Source organism: Lasiosphaeria miniovina, assembly GCF_030549165.1.
Source record: "Lasiosphaeria miniovina strain SMH2392-1A chromosome Unknown B0T26scaffold_7, whole genome shotgun sequence".
In the NCBI taxonomy this organism is placed as follows: Eukaryota; Fungi; Ascomycota; class Sordariomycetes; order Sordariales; family Lasiosphaeriaceae; genus Lasiosphaeria; species Lasiosphaeria miniovina.
The window spans coordinates 68,857-88,276 of record NW_026848226.1 but is presented as its reverse complement, the minus strand read 5'-3'; the positions used below and the strand labels follow the sequence as shown (position 1 = coordinate 88,276).

Sequence of the window (19,420 nt, the reverse complement as noted above, 5' to 3'; positions counted from 1 at the left end):
AGCAGCGGCAGGGAGCGGCGGCGGCTGATGAGGGGATGAGCCGTCGGGATGGCAAGTGAGGCGGGGTTTGGCGCGCCATCAACAGGACGCCAGCAGGTTAAAGCTTGTTCCATCCTTTGGCTTTCCCCTCCAACCTGATACCTTCGGTTACCTTAAGGAAAGCGCTTGGTGCCTCTGCCACCCGGTTCCCAGCGCCCCGCCTGTCGTGACTCGTCGGTTCAAGGCGTCCGACGGTGCGCCCATCAAGCGGTTTGTTGTACATGCGTAACAAAGCCATTTGGTATGGAAAGCAGAGACGGCCGTCTAGAAACCTTGGACAATGTCGGATAACACTTGAGCCTGGAGAAAAAGCACCGAATGTGACCAGCCCACTGCCGTGTTGTGGGGTCGCACGGTGCCCCGCTCTTCCTTCCCCCTGTCATGCACCTTCTGATCGTATTCATCATTAAAGGATTGCCGGCTCGTCCTGGGCGAGCCGTATGTGCATACAGACATAGTAGGTGCTACAGGTTACAACAACCCGACGAGTCGTTGCAGCACGCCTCCTGTGCCACCCAAGCGGTAGGCAGCCTTCTAGGATCTGCATGCCGATTGTGATCGAGATGCCAAGGAGACCCCAGAGCGAGTCAGCACCACTGCTGCGGCAGCCAGCGACGGTTGGATCCAAGCCCTGAAGGTGTGGAGAGGCTCAGGCTGCAAATTACGAGCTGGGGGCAGCGCGCCTTGTTCCTGGCTGCTCCCGCAACCCAGGACAGATCCCCGCGTCGGGGAGGGACCCAGACTCGGTGGACAAATTACATTTCTAGCCTCAGTTGCGCCGGTGGTGGCTTGCCTCGAGCGTGATTGGCTTGCGCAAGTAAATTTCGGCGCATCAACAGGGGCAGCTGACGGGCCCGATGCAGGGTGGGGGGGTCCATTCAACTTCACAAACGCCGAGTCACAGGTTCGCGCACAAACGCAACGACACCCGCCGAAATGCTGTCGCCTGAAACACAACCGTGTTCCTCTCAGACAGCGGTAGCATACCGCCGTGCGGTTGCACATTGAGGGACGACTTCTACTGTCACGCGCCCGGGGGCCGCGGCCTCTGCTATTGGCGCCGCGGAGTCTATCGACATGCTGCGATGAAGGGTTCTTCAACGCGTTGTCTACTTTAACTTTAGCCTCCTATCTGAAGCCACCCTGGACACGAACGCCCTGGATCGTCCATCAATCACATCTCGCCAAGCAGTATCCATATCTTCCCAATGGTTCCAACGTTATTAATTCCGCGGGCCTCTGCTGAAAGCCGTGGAGGTCGTTCAGAGCTCATACTCGAGTCCGCAACTCGACCGAGATTGCACGCAACATCCATCCTTCGTCAATCTTTCCGTGCCTTATGTAGCACAAGGCCGACAACTTCCTCCCGCCATTTTCATTCCTCGGACGTCACTCGCAGCATGCACATTCGTTCTACACAAGATCCAGCCCACCAACTGACGTGCGGTTGTCCTCCTGTACTCTCTTGATGGTTACACGACGCAATTGCCGCGATTTCTTTCCATCGCACGCCGCAGCTTGTGGGAAACGGCAAATCCACTTCAAACCAGGCACATGTGGTTTGCACAACTCGGAACGCTTTGCTGTCGCGGTATGTGGCCCCGTAGGTTTCGTTACTTTTTATTCCGCATTCGTTATGTTTTATTCTTTTTCGTTCAATTTACTGATCCAGCAGCATCAACGGCGTTTAACAACCGGACACTCTTTACTTCGGGCAACTTTTCCCCCCAACCTTGCCCCTTTCCCCTTTCCCCTTTCCCCTCTTAGGCATTCGGTACGCCCGGCGCGGCCGCCTCGAGCAGCTTGTCGAACTTGGGGGTGCCCAACCCCGTGACGGGATCCCAGCCGACGGTGGCATTCCACCGCGCGCCGTTCTTAAGGTCCTTGCTGCCATAGCAGCCGACTCCGGAGCCTGTGGTGACATCGTTGAACGCCGCCGTGTTGTTATACAGCCAAGGGTTGAGGAAGCCGAGGGGCGGTTGGCCCTGCGACTTGCGGGCGGCGTTGAGCAGGGCGACAACACCGGCAAATACAGGGCTGGACGCGCTGGTGCCCGACAGCAGCGCGTTGAAGCCCTTGTCGATGACGGCAAAGTTGGAGCCCTGCGCAGCCACGTCGGGGATGGCGCGCCCGGAACTGTTGAAGTAGGCTGCGTACGTCGAGCCGATGCCCTGCAGGTACGCGCCGACGGCGCCTGCCTGGTAGCTCGGCTGCGCGTGGTAGATGCTGAAACCGCCGCTAGAGAAGCCCACAGCGCGCTCCGGCGCCGTGCCAGTTGTCGCGCCCACCGACGTCACCCACGGGCACCCCGCCGGGAACGTGGGCTCGAAGAAGGTCTTGTTGTTGGTGTTGCGCACGCACGAGTTGCCCGGCCCCGAGTCGCCCGAAGAGAACAGCACCGATACGCCCCGCGCCCCCAGCTGCATGAACAAGTTGCACACCTTGACCGCGTAGTCTTGCGGTACCGACTGCTCCTCCTCTCCGTACGACGTCGAGATTGTCTGCGGGAGCTCCGAGTCGGGCTGCCCGAGCACAAACGTGAGCCACTCAAGGTACGGCTCGTTGCTTCCCGGGGGGCGCGGCTGGTCGCGTGTCGGCACCAGGGGCCCGCGGCCACCAGTGCTGTATTCGAGGATGGGAATTGGGTGGCTGATGCCGAGAATGTACTGGATGTCGAGATTTGCCTCGCCTACAGCCGTTTTCTCAGCACATTGTTCAATTGCTTAGCTGTCCAGTGGACCACGTGGAGATAAGGGGTGGGTAGCCTACCGCTGTCGCTGGAGCTCTTTTGGTCGTCCAGCCCTCCGTTGGCTAGCTGGACCGTAAAGTTCTGCCCCTTAGCGGCTGGTGCGTAGCGCTCTTCGAACGTCTGCAAGTCTGCGTATCTTGCGTACTCCTCGAGGTAGGATGCGAAGGCCACCTTGTTGTCGGCAGAAGCAGATGCCGTGTAGTTGATGTTGTACAACGACTTCAAGCAATCCGGCGTGATTGTGGAACCGCAAACGGCAGCGCCGGCCTGGGCGACAAAGTTGGCATTTGTCGTCGCGGTAGGGGTCTTGTCGACGGTTTCCAGGCGGCGCATCTCAAAGATGGTCGACTTCTTGGCGCCGAGCTGGCCGAAGCGGGTCGTTGGCTGCACCAGGTCGACATGGACGGCCACGTCCTCAGGCACCGCATACGAGAGCGTCCGGAGCTTGGGGCCGCCGCCCCCTACGTACTCGTACCAGCCGAACTTTGTGCCGAGCAGCCCGTTCGCGGTGCCGACTGTCGTCGTGAAAGAGACCCAGTCGTTGTCCACCAGAGGCTCGACGCCGTGTTTCCGAAGCCACTCAGAAACAACCGCCGTGGCCTGGCCTGAGGGAGCCGTATAGGACCGCACCTCGTCGCGTGTCATGTGCAGTCCGTAGTTTGGGTGCCCTGGTGTGGACATCTCGAGCACGGCCTGCTCCAGCGCCTCGGTGTGCTGCTGCTTGAGAGCGATGCGAAGGGAGACGGGCTCGTCGAGCGCCGCTTGCCCGAGCGTCCTCCAGTCTTTGGGCACCGCGGCAAGCCTGTCCATGACGCGGGCCGACGCCACGGCCGCGAATAGCAGAGACAGAAGCATGGCGACGATGGGCTCCGAACTAATCGCCGCGCGGCCTAGTCGAGAATTGCAGATGCGCAATGAGAGCCGTCAGCCTGTAAGGAGAAGCCGCTGGAACGCAAGGTCAGGAAATTTTTGACAGGCTGGCAAGGTCAAGAAATTTTTGACAGGCTGGCAAGGTCAAGTCGGGAGGCACATGCCAAAAGTAACTTTGGCTGGAACAGATCGCCAACACAACCGGCTTAGGCTCGAAGTATATTGACCTTGTGCCTTGTAAAAGGCGTTGCTGGCGGTAAGACTAGATGCAATTAGTGTCCATAGCTCGCTGTCTCAAAACCTTGAGAGGGCGTATGGCTGTTTAGATAGCTGAAGGGTTTTGACTGTCGAGATCCAAGACAACGGGCGGAGGGACCGGGTTGGTGCCCAGGAGCTTGCTTGTATCCCCATGATTCCTTCCAAATCAGGAAGGAAGTAGTCGCGGTACTCCTTGTACCCAATTCCAATTTCTCGATGGAGGGGACCACATGCCGACCGACCAAGTTTGAGCCCTTGCAGGAATGCCGGAATGCGCCGTTCCACAGGAGCGACCTTAGCTCCCGCGACTTGGCCCCATGGTTTGCCCAAAGAACCATGTGTGCCCTCGAAAGTAATTAATTGAGCCCGGCAGATGGAGGCTTGGTCCATGCTACCCTAACCATAATCCGACTTTAGCCGAAGTTCGCGCTGCAGTAACTGCGTTTTAAAGCCTCAGCGCCGGCGGGTGGGCCGCCTCAAAGGGGCAAGTCCCAACTGGTAGCTGACGGCCTTGCATCAGGCAGGTGTGCAGAAAGCAGCCCAGCCGCATCTCTTCGGCAGTACTGACCATGACCAGCTACGCCGGGGGACTCGTCTCTGGAGACAATTGCGCTTGTATTGCGTTGCACTTGTTCAAATTTTCGAGTATTACAGGGCGCGTCACGGGAGGGAAAGGAGGTGAGGATTGTGAAAGCGGGAGGAAGTCAAGGTGAGTGCCCAAAGCCCCACCTGATGATATAAGGGGCATCGTATTAACACCGCGTTCCTACCCAATCCAGGTATCAGCTCTTCCCAGACTAAGGAGGTGGTTTATCCGTGGACTGTGATCTTGCCTTGCCCCTTTCATTTTCGGAATAATTCCATTCCCCAGGTGCAAGGTAATTTAGTCCTCGAGTCATCGAAGGCAACCATTGTAACCCCAGAGACATTTTCCATAAACAGATTTGCAGAAACAAGCTTGGCAGGCTCGGGACGTTGGTTGTGTTTGCAGATGTGGTCATTGCATGACATATTACACGATATTATATGTATGGCCACCTTCTCTACTTGGTACCTACGCAGATAGCCTCGGAGGCTCTCTGGATGCGCGGCACTCCAGCACGCAATCTACATGCCGCGCCTCATGCATCTCGGGGTTGATGGCCTCCTGCCTTGTTCAGATATACGAACCCCCAAAGTACCGAGGCACGCAATCGAACCCTGAAGCGGCTCGGAGGATATTCCGTCGCCTTGGCCAATACAAGAGTTGTAAACGGTGCATGTAGCCATTTAGGCAATCCATCCTGTGGTAGATCATCCGATTGGAAGCAAAGCGTGCATTGTGCGCTGCATGTTGCTATATTTGCTGGTCTCGTGACGGGGTACGTACTGATTGAAGATCAGAGCCGACGACACTCACTCCGCGCTTGTGGTTTTGTTGTCGTCATGATTTAAAACTCGCTTGGCGGCGATGCAATTGCCATAGATGGCTGCGAGCCAACATTAGCACAACTGCAACCTCTCTTCTTTCGAGTCTGACCAGTTAGTTACCTACACGGCCGGTGGGACTCATCGTACTGTAAAGAATTGGCGAGCCACAGACGTAGGCTCCGTAATATCTCGGTCAGCGGCTCAGCCCACAGATTTCTTTTTGATTCCGGCCCATGGATGAACGGATGGCCTTGACGCATCATAGATTTGAAAACAAAACTTTTGTTTCCCTGACTATAAGTACAAGAAAAATAAAGAGAAAACGCCAGGATATGAACCGAGCAACGATACATCATACAACAATCATTACACGACTGCACGTATAGCCAGATCCAACTCCACAGTCTCAATGAGCAAATAATTGGCCAAGCAGCACAACAATAACGATAGCCGACAACATTGCCCAGCCATTCTGCGCGGGCCTCGACAAGGAGCCGGTGCTGGTAATGTCTCCAAGCCCAGCGACAGCCCCTCCTCCATTCTCTGCGCCTGTCGCCGCAGATGACGAAGAGGACGAGAGCAGTTTACTAGCGCTGACGCATGCGACGTGTGAGTGCGTGGCGGGTGCCGTGCCGTTGTCGACGCCCTGTTGGTCGCTGTGCGTCCATGACAGGACGACAGGGAAGACCCAGTTACGGACGGCGTCTAGGGCAGTCTCGTTGCCTCTGTCTAGCGGGGGCGTCGAGGCGATGAAAAATGGGTTGCTGGTGTTTGTTCCGTTCCCGGCTGTGAAGAGCGAGCTGGGAAGAGCTGGAAATGGTTTGATGATCAGCGGGTTGACTTTGATAGCTGGGACATTGGCACCCAGCGAGACTCACTCTGCGGCACGTTGAATGCAGCGCCCCCGTCCAGCCCACCGGCCAAGAACCCGCGGCAGCTCTGCGGCACTGTCTGGTTCTGGCAGTTGCCATCAGCGGCATCAAACCCGGCCGCCATGTCAGCGACACAATCTGGCGGGAGCAAGCCACGGCACGACCCGTCCAACACGGGCGGCGCCGAGGACGACGTGGTGTTCGCCAGCGCCGCGTCCGACAGCCCCAGCAGCCACACGGCGGCGCACACCGTCCAGCCACTGTCGCCGTTACCGCTGCCGAGGCTGGCAACATTACTTATGGAGGCGTTCAAACTGTTGCCGCTGCCAACGCTGGCAGGGGCCGACAGTGAAATGAGCGCCGCGTCAAACACCTTGGCGGCCGTGTCGACGCCGGCAGCCCAAAAGGACGAGGGGTCTGCCGGGTTGGCACCCTGCAGCGACACGTCGGCCGCAACCTGAACGACGAGTTGGAATCCGTCAGTGGCCAAGGCATCATCCGCACTTAGCCCCGTATGATTGTCCTTGTTGCCGGCCCGCGCAAAGACGTTGTACCCGGGGATGGGGTATGAAGAGGAGTTGGCGGTGGCGAGGGCGGACGACTTGAATGCCTGGGTGAAAGTGTCGGCGGGTAGGTTGTACGGCCGTCCCAGGTAGTCGATGAGATACTGCTGCTGGATGAAGACATCTCGCTGGACTGCGCCCTGGGCGACGCCTTGCAAGAGGGCGACGGCGGTAAGACATGTCACCCAGCGGCTACCGCACCCATAATGAGGAAATCTGCTCTTCATGGTGGCGCTCAAGTTGGGTCAGCAATCGGATAGAGAATGAAGACAAGGGGCTGCGTAATGAGGTGAGCTCTCGCCATTAGATATTCTTCGACTGGTGGAGGCTGTTTCGGCACGCTCGAGGCGATCGTGTCCGACCTCTTCTGCCCGTCTAATATCCCTCGTGATGGGTGACGGCAGGCCTGCATGCGGGTGCCGCCAAAACCTGGCTGACACAGAGGGATGCGATGGAGCATTGTGTGGTTGGGCCTCTAGCGTAGCAGCGGCGCCAGCTTCTGCACCGTGCCTTGCATGAACCGCCCGCTGGACCGACCCGGGTGCTGGACCTTGCGATAGCATTCCGGGGGATCGACCGTCGGATCCAGGAGTCGTGCGGTCGCTCCGTAAAATTAGCTGCAGGGTCGTCGTGCCAGCAGCGAAACGCGACAAGATGCTTCTCTGCACTCTTGGTTTGCTTTGCCGAACTTCCGTTGAACGGGAAGTGAAGCCACATTATCGGGCCCAGAGACGGCGCGAGCGTCACTTTGGGCTGTGCAGAGGTTTCAGAAGCCATCCGTCGACTGCTTGTCTGTCGCATGGTGAATCAAGTCAGTTGAGTTGGATTGAACGAAACAAATTCGCAGCGACCAATGGCAGTCACAGTTCGCCGGCTTTGGGACAGACACCGCGCTGTAAGAGAAGAGCAAAGCTGTGATAGTTACCAGTTTTCTGAAATCGAACAAAGTAATTGAACGGCCAGCATTTTCAATCGAAATGTAACAATTAATTAGCTCTAAAACTAGCTCTAAAACTAGCTCACTGGGGCTTCATTCGCGTGTGGACTGCCTTTGGCTGTTAATTATATCTTAACCTCTGGGATCGGTTATGGCCGATGTGGAAATCCCATAATTAGTTTGCCGTAATAATTATATTCGCGGGTGGCGTTCGTCGGTCACTCGACGGATGATGGCTCCCAACTTACATAGTCTGTTTCGAAATCAGCATAGAATAGAGCGTAACACTATGGTGGCAACGTAGATAGAGGCCGAAGAGCAGCCCCTGAAGGAACAGATGGAAGAGGGATCGTAAAGACGGCAATCAAGAAGCTGATTGGCGACTGGTCATGTCTCGGATAGGTTGAAGAATATTAGAGGATAGTGGTATGATCTTGAGCTTTATTTTCCTGTAGCATAAATACACCTGCTCCGATGAACCTGCTCCGATGCACCCTACCCAAAAAAGAAGAGATAAAAATGCAGATAGTCCAACGCTCATCAACGCCGGGCATAATTTACAAGCGACACCAGCCATATCATACAAACCGCCTTTTCGTTGCGACTTGGCATTTGTCTTCGATCACACAACCTTGTTGACCTTCTCCTCGTGGGATTCACGAGGAATGTCTTCGTTCGACCCCTTGTGAACACCGTGGCTGATCTTCTCGGCATCCACGGCAGCACTGGGCCGACTGCTCGGCACGACGGTCTGCTCGTCATCATCGACACCAGTGGCATGGCCGTTGCCGTGGCGGTTGAAGTACTCGTCGTCGCGCTGCATGCGCGATAGATAGCCAGGGGGTACCCACTTGCGTGACGTCCACGGCTTGAGGCTGCTCTGCCCGTACATGGAGTCGACGTTCTCGAGGCTGAGGCTGACCGACTCGTACAGGAAGAACCACACGGCCAGGGCCGCCACGATGTTGGTGCCGACGAACACAAAGCCGTACGAATACGAGATGCCGCTGGTTGCGAGCGGCGTGAGGAACGAGATCATGACTGTTTCGGACGGTCAGTACTGAGGTGCACTTTGCAAGTGCTGGTGACGGGATAGGAGGGGAGGAGCTTACAGTTTCCAAGCCAGTTGGTCGCCGTGGCCAGAGATGCCTGCTTGGCGCGGGTGCGCAGCGGGAAGGTCTCGCCGATGACGACCCAGATTATTGGGCCCCAGGTACAGGCAAACGAGGCGATGAACATGGCGGCGGCTACAATCATGACGATGCCGGCGGCCTTGTTGTTCTCGGGGGGGAGGGCGGTGCCGATGGCGGCAAACACGGCCAGCCACGCGGCCTGCCAGATGGCGCCGATGAACAGGGGCATGCGGCGGCCGTAGCGCTCGACGATGTACAGGCCGTAAAAGGTCATGGCGACGTTGATGGCGCCGAGGATGAGCTGGACGCGGATCGGGTCATCGACGCCGGCCGACTGGAAAATGGTCGCGCCATAGTAGAAGAAGTAGTTGACGCCCGTGTACTGCTGCAGGAACTGCAGCGCCATGCCCAGAAAGGTGCGGTAAACCTGCTTGGGCACACCGTTCTTCTTTGGGATGACGCATTCTTTCCAGGTGCCGACAGCGACGTTGCGCTCCTTCTCGATCATCTCGCGCATCTCGCGCATGTCGTCCTCGACGAGCCCGTGGCTCAGATCGTCCTTCATGCCGCGCAGCCTCGCTAAGGCGCACCGCGCCCCTGTCCAGTCCTCGCGGGCCGCCAGCCAGCGCGGCGACTCGGGCACCATGAACACGCCCAAGCCCAGCGGTAGCGAGAATGCGATGCCCAGGCCAACGACGATGCGCCACGAGGCGGGCTCGTCCTCGATCTCGCGCGTGCCGTAGTTGACGATGTTGGAGATGAGAATGCCAAACGTGATCATGAGCTGGTATGTGGCGACAACGGCGCCACGGATCTCACGCGGCGCGCACTCGGACTGGAACATGGGCACGCCCACAGACAAGACACCGATGCCAAGCCCCGCCACGAAACGGCCCATCATGAGGTGCACCCAGCTGCTGACGGCCGTGAGCTGGATGATACTGCCGATGATAAACAAAACGGTGCCAAAGCTGAGATTCTTCCGCCGGCCCAGCCAGTCGGCCGTGTAGGACGAGCCCAGGGCGCCAAGCATGGTGCCAATGCTCATGAGCGAGACGATGAGCGACTGGATGATGGGCTCAAAGTCCTTGGTTCCGTCGCCATTGTCGACCTGCCCGAAGCGGTTTTTGAAGTCGGTGAACAGCAGCATGCCCGAGATCTGGCCTGTGTCGTAGCCGAACAGGAACCCGCCGACAGACGTAATAGCTCCGAGGAGCAGCGCCTCAACGCCGCAGTCGGCGCCATTGATGCGGATTGACCTGCCGGAGACAAAGTTAGCACGGGCCCGGCATAGCTAGATGATCTGCAAAGTGGTGCAGGTGGTGCAGGTGGTGCAGGTGTCTGTGGCTTACCTTCTGCCGAAAACCATCTCGACGGCTTGTCGTGTGCGTGTGAGTGTGGTTTAGTCTTAATTATGGTTTATTCCTCGCTCGGTCCGATCCAGATTGACGACCTGGGGAACTGCGGGGAAGAAACAAAGGTCGGGGCGGTCGGTCCATGGCGGTGCGATTAAATAGACACTTTATTGCTTGTTGGTGGTGATCTGCAAAGAGGTCTGCTGTTGAGGGCCGATGATGTCACACTGAACAGTGAGCCAGATGGAGCGAAGAAGCAATCGATACCAAGCTTTGTTACGGGCACATGGCCCCCGATCCCTGCTGTCAACCACGGCCCAGAGCTGCGGCACCGTCCAATGGGCGGCGCCAAGACCCCAAAAAGTGCCATTTGTGACGTAGCCCCGCATCTTCATCTTCAGTCGACACGAAATCCGGGGGTGGCGCCTCTAGGCGGCTCCTTCAGGCATTGTCAGTGATCCCAGCGTCATCATTAATCCTTTGTTTGCTGCTTTTGGTTGTCGTCGGCGGCTTACCCGTTGCCTCCGCTCTTGCTTGGCGGCGTTCCCGACCCACATGGCGCCTCGTTGACTTTCCCGTGGCCGTCGTCCATGGCACCCCGACGGCGACAGACTTTCCATGGAGCTTCGGCTTCACTGCTGCAACTCCATCCTCCTTTTTTTTTTCTCTTCTTTTTTCTTCCATCTTGACCTTGTGATTCCTCCACTGCGTTGTCTTGTCTTTATGGCCTGACCTGGCCCACTCATGATCCCCACATTTCTACACCGTCAAATGCGGCTGCAGCACATCCAGGTTGGAGCTAAGTTGTGTCGATCAGCCCACCACTTATAACTGATAGTAGTTAGGACATGATGGCTCGACGTTGACAGGGAGCCGCGACAATCCTACTCACACCTCATCTTTCATCCAGGCCCTGGCTGCTGCTAATTAGATGGGGTGGCTGGGAAGGACTAGTACGGTCATGTTTTACAACTAGACGCGGGATCTAAAGGTTGGGAGTCGAGCCCAAGCAAAACAATACGATTAATTCATCCTCTTGGAAACTGAGTGCTGATGTGGGTTTTGCAAAGTTGGGAGAGCGGCTGATCGAACGGGAATCGAAACATCTGAGCTACCTAGGTTATAGGGCATAATTCACTTGCAAGTCTTAACAATTACCTAATCCAATGGCTGCGTGGCGCAATGGCAGCGCGTTACTTTCCGGTTCCTCATCTCTCAGTTGGTAAAGGCTTTGGGTTCGAGTCCCAACGCGGTCGTTTTACTTTTGCGTCTTCTTTTTACACTCTCAGCAAAGTTCGGAATAACCTCTTCCAGGTTCCTTTACGAGTCTAGCTAGGTACGCGATTCATCTGTCGACCTCTAATCTATTATCCTTGTTGTTCTTGTCGTTTTATCACAAAACACAAGACCGGGAATTATGCGGGAATATCGCGACGCCTATTTTCATGTTTTTAAACCTCCAACTCCGTTGAAAAACCATGCACACTTTTAATACCTATCTAACCAACCAAACTAATTATTACAATATTGACAACCCGAGTTTTTACAGCGGCCTTCCACGACAGTTGCTCATTGCAGCATTTGCTGCATGGCGTTGACGCGATAGCTCTCCCTCCGTTCCATCAACTCAGCGTGCGTGCCGCTGTCCACAACACGGCCGCCCTCGACCACCAGGATGACGTCCGCCTTCTGAACAGTGTGCAGCCGATGCGTAATGGCCAAGACTGTCGTGTCCCGCGCGGCTCGCTCGAGGCCCTCCTGCAGCGCCGCCTCGCTTGCCGCGTCGAGCGCGCTCGTGCTTTCGTCCAGCAGCAGCAGACGCGGGCGGCGAACGAGGGCGCGGGCAATCGCGAGCCGTTGCCGCTGCCCACCAGACAGCCGCGACGCAGACGCACCGCACTCCGTCGCGTAGCCGTCGGGCATCTCGGCGATGGTGTCGTGGATGCTCGCTAGTCTGCAGGCAGTCTCGATCTCGCCATCTGTGGCGTCGTGGCCTGGCCGTGCGCCAAGGCCCACGTTGAAGCTGACACTGCCATCAAAGAGGGCCGGCTCTTGTGGGACAAGCGCAACAGCGTCTCTGAACGAGGTCGACGCGCGTGCGAGGTCAACGCCGTCCAGCGACACGGCCCCACTCGTTGGCGTGTATAGCCGCTGTACGAGACTCATGATGGTCGACTTGCCGGCGCCCGAAGGCCCGACGAGTCCCACAAACTGGCCTGGGTGGATTGTAAACGACACACCGTCCAGGACGGGCACATCCGGGCGGGCCGGGTAGGCAAAAGAAACGTTGTCGAATGTGATTTTGACACCCTCTCTCTTCTCGGCGTTGAGCTGGCCGGCGTTTGTCTCCGCGACCGCTTCGACGTCTGGACTGCCTTGGGTCTCGTTTTTGCCTGTGCCGTCAGACGGACTCGAATCACCCCCCTTCTTCTCCACGAGTGTATGATCAGACCCAAGGCTCATGATAGCAAGGATGCGCGAGAATGCCGTGCGGGCCCGCGAAAACTCGGGCGCCAGCGAGAACATCTGACCCCACAGCTGAGCGCTGACCAGCATGGACACTAGGATGATGAAGAACTGGGTCTGGTTGTTCTCGCCTGCTATGATGCGCTGGGAACCCCACCAGTATGCAAAGGCGTAGATCAAGAAGCTGGTGCTGTTGGATAACGCCAGCCACACGTTGGTGAACGCGGCGGCCCGCACCATCTCGTCGCGTGTGCTGCGCAACAACCGCGAGTATGATCCCGACACCTCACTCTCAAGCGAGAGAGCGGCTACCGTGCGGATCGACTCGACAGCCTCGACAGCCACAGAGGTGGCCCGCGAGAACGCCTCGGCGTGTCTTTCCTCGTAGCGCGCAAGCATGCGCAGCTGCATGAAGCCGGCGCCGAGCAGGATGGGGATTGTTACCAAGCACACTATGGCAATCTTCCAGGCGATAATGTGAGACAGAATAATGGCGATGATGAAGTTGACGACGATGGAAAAGACGGTGCCGATGGTCGAGCCGCCAAAGGCTCCAATAGCCGCGCTGTCTTTTGTGATGATGGCCAGCAGCTTCGACGGGCTGCGACCTTCCGACTGGTGCCACTGCACGCCCTGCTCGAGTAGACAGCGGAACGACAAGACTCGTACCGAGTACAGCAGCCTCTCTGCCAAGAGTCCGAAGCACGACCATGCAAAGAAGTTGGCTACGAGCTCAATGATGGCCAGCATGAAGAGGAGGCCGCCAAAGAATTTGCCGAGATACAAGATGCGGTCGGCGCTGTTTTGGCACGGGTTGAGACCGCCCACGGTGAATCCAAATATCAGACCTGAGCCCGAAAAGGTGCCGCCTACGATGACAGCCGCAATGACGGCAACCACCAGCCACCCAAGCGAAGGGCGGACCAGCCGAGCCATCCCTCTAAGTACCGTTCCCCAGGGTCTTGGCTGATCCAGCTTTGCATCGCCTTTTGTTTCGTCTTTCGACTTGCTGGCCATCTTCCTCAGAGTCACGGCGCTTGCAGCCTCGGGCTTTTCCGTCAGAAGCACCTCGCCCTTCAGCGAAGAGGCTTCGATGGAGTCTCCCGATACCGACGAACGAGAACCGCTCTCGCCCTGGCCAGTTGCGCCTACAGACTGTAGGTTGGCCATGCGGGCAAAAGCCCCGCCCTCGCGGGTCATGAGCTCTTCGTAGGTGCCTTGCTCGACGACTTGGCCGGCCTCGAGCACAATGATGTTGTCGGCATTTCGGATCGTTGACAGGCGGTGCGCAATTGAGATGACGGTTCGGTGTTTCGCTGCTCGCTCGACTGCCTCCTTAATGCGCTGTTCGCTTGCCGAATCCAGGGCAGAGGTGGCTTCGTCTAGAACGAGAATCTTGGGGTCTCGGATCATGGCTCTCGCGAGGGCAACGCGCTGGCGCTGTCCACCGCTAACGAGCGAACCACTGGGACCGGCAGACGTTCCATAGCCCCTCTCAAGGCGCTCAACAAAGACAGCTGCATCGGCCTGATCGGCGGCGTCTTGGGCGAGTCGGACGATCTCGGCGACGAGGGGGCCAAAACTGTTAGCCACCGAAGGTGTGATGGCATCTTTGCCCTTTTCTGCCAGCTCAGCAAGCTGGTGCCCATGCAGGGCCTCCTTGAAATGCTGGTGTTCCGGCTTGGGTGAGTTGATGAGACCAAGAGCAATGTTTTCGAGGATGGACCGGTCGAGCAGCGATGGCTCTTGCTGGACGAGGCTGATGAAGCTGCGGAGGCCGCGGACATTGAGTTCGCGGATATCGCAGCCATCGAGGGTAATGGTACCCTCGGTAGGATCCTGGAGACGGGCCACGAGCGATGCAATGGTTGACTTGCCGCTTCCAGAGAGCCCAACAATGGCAGTGTACTTCCCAGCCGGGAATGTCAAGTTGACGTTGCGGAGCACAGTTTGTTCAGGGCGTGAAGGATATGAGAACGACACATTTTGGAACTCAATTGCGCCTGGCGTGTCAAACGGTAGCACGGTGCCTACATCTGAGGTGCCGTCGATGGCCGAGGGAGCGTCAATGTCATCGATCAGCCGCTGGAAGGCGGCCGAAGCGCCGCTCAACAGGGGCAACAAGGGCGCAATGCTGCCAAGGACCACACATGCTAGATCGGCAAGTTAGAATCGCCATCCAAGGGCTGGCAATAACGGTCGAGGAAGGCTTACCGTCGACGAGCAGAAATACGACGGTGTAGATCTGGCCAACCGAGTCATCGCCGCGGCCCATCATGGTATCGACAACCATGATGCTGCCCTGCCAGAAAGCAAGCGCGTTGGCCGAGTAGGCAATGAAATATAGAAAGCCCGCCTGAGCAGCCGATGCGATGCTTTTCCGGATTCCCGCAGCACGGGCTGTGGCAACATGGCTGGCAAACCTGGCCTCGAGCCTCGGGCCCGCGCTGAAAGCCTGTACGACGGTGATATGGGAGAGAGCCTCGGAGGCAATCGACGAGGCCCGAGAAGTGGCTTCGGACGACCTCTGGAGGTACTTGTTGAGAAAGAAGCCACCGATTATGGCCATGAGCAAGAAGGCGGGGACGAGGGAAATGAGCATACCGGCCAGGCGCGGCTGCTTGATGAAGGCAACAACGTAGGCAGTGATGAAGAAGCTGATGCTGGCGATCAAGATGCCGACTTTCTCCGAGGTGCCAGTCTGCACGGCTGTCATGTCGCCGTGCAGCCGACTGCTGACCTCGCCGGCGGCCAGGCGGGCATCGAAGAATGCGGGCGGCTGCCGCAGCAGAGCAGCGACATAGCGTGCACGGAGGCGCTGGGCGAGGCGCTGGCTGACCAGGCTCCACGACAAGATGTAGACGTAGATGACGACGAAGGCGGCGATGGCAATGTAGACGAGCTGCAGAACCTTGTCGTTGATGACGTCCTTGAAGGCATATGGATCGGCCTCGGCGTCAACAGCACACGTCGCACCGTTCATGTCGTCGACCAGCTCGCCGAACAGAATGCCCATTAGCGGGAACGGCACACCGGCCGCAGCGGCCGCCACGGTGCCCGTGAAGAGAAGTAAGTAGTCCAACCATGTCGGATCGACGGCGGTGAAGATGCGCAGGTACGAGAAGAGGGGCGCGTAGAACTGTGGGAAGCGCAAGCCAGTGTCAGCAAGGGGCCTCGAGTTCTGGAAAAGACTGCGCGCTCGCTATTCGGAAATTAAAGGGAACAACGGCTGAGATGGGTACTGACGGGTGCGTTTGGCTTGGGTTGCGCCTCTGGCTTCGCCGGCGATGTTGCCGGTAGTGTCGATTGACATTGACTTGCCGTCTCTTGTTCTGGTGTTTGTGTTGCCAATCCCGTGCTCGCCGCACTTGAGGGCCGCTTCTCTCCAAGAGATTCGACCGCCATTGTTGCCAGCTCGGATTGCAGCTCCCTCAAGGCTCAAATTCCACGCACGGCAGGCGCCAGGACGATTGACTTGACCTGCAGGCAACGGCAGCAGGCACGATGCAATACACACCTTAGGTAAGCAGTCCCAGTCCGACTCGATCTCGGCTGCGGGCTGGAAACACCCGACAAGAAAGGCGCGAGTGGTGTGTTTGCTTAAGAGGACTGAAAGATGCTACCTACGATTTCTTCCCGGGCGACAGTACATTATGCCCCATATCGCTCTGATTTGCCTGCGCCGGTCGGCTTCAAATTTCACCATTCCATTAGTCACCGAGAAGCTCAGTGCTTTGGCGACTGGCGATGCCCGATGCCGGGCTTGGCGAGGACGGATCTGATAACGAAAAGGGACGACAGGGGTCGGATCTGATAAAAAATTCTCATCTGATGCCCCTCCGAAAGCCCCGCCATGGACGGCCCCAAGCCTTCACTATGAAGCACGCTGCAGCGCGATGTCACCCATCCAGGATTCCCTCTCCATTTTCAGTTTTCGTCTAATTAATTAATCCCTCGGTCCACAGCGGAGATGCATCTTCTTTGGTAATCCGGGCCACCCTTCTGTTCGCCGTCTTTTCGTGACGACGGCTAGCACCCCATGAGGTAGTCTCGAGTATGTCGCCATTCTGGAGGGAAGCTGGCGACAACGGGTTTGGAGGGTCACCGGTTTAAAGCTATCAGATCAAACTTGGCGCCTGATGGCGCGTTATCGACCCCTGAGTCGGGAATCCTGGGGGTTGTCGTTGGGGTCACCTTCCCGATACCGCATCGCGGCATCGCTTTGACGCCTTTCGTGGCCAGTTTGCCTCCATCTCTACACCGACCCGACTTCTCTTCCAGTACAGAAGATTGACTCAACCCGGTTTTAATATCATCCACGTGGTTCTCTGTGTGCCGTCTCGCATTCGCTAATCAAGGACTGAGGGCATTGGCGCGTTACTGCGTTGCATCCGCAGGCACGCTCACACCCATGCCCAGACACTGGCACACACATTCACACAAACACACACACACACGCACACACACACGCACACACACGCATTAGCAGCTCGGAGAGCTCCCAAGCTAGGAAACGAGCTCGTTGTGGAACCATTAACGGCATCCCCACCATTCGGCCATCCGATCCTGGGCGGTTCGTGCGTGACGTCCCACTATCTACCCACTTCACTAGCGGGCGGGCGATTACGTACAGGCAACACATCCCGAACGTATGCCGGGATTCGGCCCCCTACTAGCCGTTGTCCACCCGCCCGTTGTGCATTATCTGATGATCTGATAAAATCTCTGCGTGCCCACCAGGATCGTCCAGTGGGACGTTGGAATACGCGAACACGAACGCAACCGCCGACTCTCGGCCGCGACTCTCCCGCGACAAGTTTGCATGGCTTTCTCTGTGCAACTCAGAGGCTAATTCACTCATTCCTTGAATTCGTCTTTATGTGCGTACGATGCCGTAGTAAATTTGTTTGGTCCCTTTTTAACGTTGATTTCTCCGTGGCGCCTAGAACTCCCTTTTCACCACCCACGACCCCTGTCCTAGCTGTCAAACCTAACCCGCCGTCCTTCCAACTCCCGCACGAGCTTGTCGTATTTTTTTGCCATATGTTTGTTGATCTAGGAAGTCTATAGCTGTAGTACTTTGAGACCCCGGTACGCTATGGCAGCCAGCGTCATGGCGACGACACCCGCCAAGGCGGCTGTATTTTCCGACAGGAGCCATGGGACCGAGGACGTCTCGTCGTCTGCTGTCGAAGTAGAACCGGCCGCGGTGTAACTTGTAGTGCTGGTCCCAGGCAGCCTCGCCATGAGAGGCACCTCGACGTCAACGCTGCTATCCAGCACGGCCGCCGGGTGCACGACGCGTGCCTCGGCGGGTGGAATCCGGTGGAACCCCGACTTGGTGTACAGGCCTACGGCCGTGCGCGACGACTCGAGGTAGACGGGCAGGTTGCAGCTGTCGCCGAGGCTCGTAAGGGCCTGCACGAGCGCCGTGCCAGCGCCGCGGCCTTGGTGCTTGGGATGCACAGCACATACCTCGATGTCTTTTTTTGGTCATGATGTCAGCAACTACAGCATTGATTACAATGACAAGAGCAAAAATGAACGTGAAATATGACCCACATATGTAAGCCTTCCCCTTCCACAGTCGCTCCCTGGTCTCGCACAGTGGCGCCAGCACTCGCTCGGCCTTGTCCCGCTGGCCGCCCTCCAGCCACTCGGCCTTGAAGGGCTCGGCGTCCTTGCGCGGGGTTGTGTAGAGGTACGCGATGGCCATGCCGACGACGTCGCCCGATGCCGTGTCGACGCACTTGAACGTGTATTGTGGGGTGTCGTTGTCGGCACGGTGCCACCACGCCAGCGTGGCGTCGGCGTGCGCGGTGCGGAACTCTGCCGAGGTGAAGCCGCTCGGGAACAGAATGTCGAGGAGCCCGTGGCCATCGGGGTCTGCGGCGAAGGCTTCAAAGTAAACGTCGTACACGGCCTGGATGTCCGGAATCAGGGCGGGAAGGACGGCGAACGGCATTTTGAATAAAGAATTTATAACGAATTTCTCGTATCTTCTGTCTTTAGCTTGGGGTGGCAAAGTGAATATGAGTCTGGAAACGGCCGAGATATAATGGATTGAGACCAGGAAATGCGTATTCACAATGGCCAGCGGGTTACTTGTAAAGTAAACATCTCACCAGCCACCTAGGACACTGACACTTTTCAAAGCAATCTACACGAGCTTCCTCTTCAAGCCAGTTCCCATAAAATATAATAAGAAATATCCACACGGGAACTTTACAGTACGCGCACGCCTAGCGATCACATAGACCTAGATGGTCAACAAGGCATCAACAATGCCGATCACCAGTATGTGTCCATATTACACCCTAGATGACGCATTCGTGGTGTTTCATTTTGACAAAGCACCGCACTGCCGCAACCTTTCCCATGCGGGTCCTGTTCCTCTCTCCACCAACCCCTCCTTCCCGTGTCCCGAAGCCGGAGGTGCCGGAAGGGGGTAAGAAAAAAAGAAGAGCCAAACAACGTGACGGGCATATCCCTATTGCAGCCCCCACAAGCCCCACCGGCAATTGGCCCATTAAAGTTATCAGATCCGCACCCCCTGTTCAACCGTCTCTCCACTTCCGGTTGCCGGCTGGTTGGTCGACCACTTCATTTCATCACATGGCAGCAAGCGCTAACCTGGTTCGCCTGCCTAAGCCGTGCCCCGTACCTTTTTTAGAGCGCCAAAGATGGATAGTTCTCCAGTATCGACGCGCGCCCTCCCATCAACCCCCGCGACTGCATTGTTCTGGCAGATGGCTGCAGGTCACTGGG

General features: G+C 57.3%; 5 protein-coding genes and 1 non-coding gene across 6 annotated transcripts; 1 reads left to right on the top strand and 5 right to left on the bottom strand.

Moving 5' to 3' along the window:
- Positions 1-1,802: 1,802 nt before the first annotated feature.
- B0T26DRAFT_656270 (peptidase S8/S53 domain-containing protein) lies at positions 1,803-3,643 on the bottom strand (the record flags this gene model as incomplete). The annotated part of the gene is made up of 2 exons (XM_060438698.1): positions 1,803-2,728; positions 2,809-3,643. The coding sequence occupies 2 exons, from the start codon at positions 3,641-3,643 to the stop codon at positions 1,803-1,805; spliced, it is 1,761 nt and encodes a 586-aa protein (XP_060290968.1).
- Positions 3,644-5,732: 2,089 nt separating this feature from the next.
- B0T26DRAFT_755448 (uncharacterized protein) lies at positions 5,733-6,988 on the bottom strand (the record flags this gene model as incomplete). The annotated part of the gene is made up of 2 exons (XM_060445959.1): positions 5,733-6,136; positions 6,205-6,988. The coding sequence occupies 2 exons, from the start codon at positions 6,986-6,988 to the stop codon at positions 5,733-5,735; spliced, it is 1,188 nt and encodes a 395-aa protein (XP_060290967.1).
- A 1,178-nt stretch (positions 6,989-8,166) lies between these two features.
- Positions 8,167-10,561, bottom strand: B0T26DRAFT_836685 (general substrate transporter). Its single transcript, XM_060447518.1, has 3 exons — positions 10,184-10,561; positions 8,811-10,090; positions 8,167-8,739 (listed from the first exon to the last, which is right to left on the bottom strand). Exons 1-3 carry the CDS (start codon positions 10,198-10,200, stop codon positions 8,321-8,323), a joined length of 1,716 nt encoding a protein of 571 aa, XP_060290966.1. The 5' UTR covers positions 10,201-10,561; the 3' UTR covers positions 8,167-8,320.
- Positions 10,562-11,354: 793 nt separating this feature from the next.
- On the top strand, positions 11,355-11,442 carry B0T26DRAFT_t242. The gene has a single exon. It is a non-coding gene; the product is annotated as a tRNA-Arg (tRNA).
- Positions 11,443-11,755: 313 nt separating this feature from the next.
- On the bottom strand, positions 11,756-16,057 carry B0T26DRAFT_679653 (P-loop containing nucleoside triphosphate hydrolase protein; the record flags this gene model as incomplete). Its single annotated transcript, XM_060440380.1, has 3 exons — positions 11,756-14,805; positions 14,867-15,791; positions 15,899-16,057. 3 exons carry the CDS (start codon positions 16,055-16,057, stop codon positions 11,756-11,758), a joined length of 4,134 nt encoding a protein of 1,377 aa, XP_060290965.1.
- Positions 16,058-17,614: 1,557 nt separating this feature from the next.
- Positions 17,615-18,617, bottom strand: B0T26DRAFT_836678 (acyl-CoA N-acyltransferase; the record flags this gene model as incomplete). Its single annotated transcript, XM_060447517.1, has 2 exons — positions 17,615-18,135; positions 18,215-18,617. The coding sequence occupies 2 exons, from the start codon at positions 18,615-18,617 to the stop codon at positions 17,717-17,719; spliced, it is 822 nt and encodes a 273-aa protein (XP_060290964.1). The 3' UTR covers positions 17,615-17,716.
- Positions 18,618-19,420: the final 803 nt, after the last annotated feature.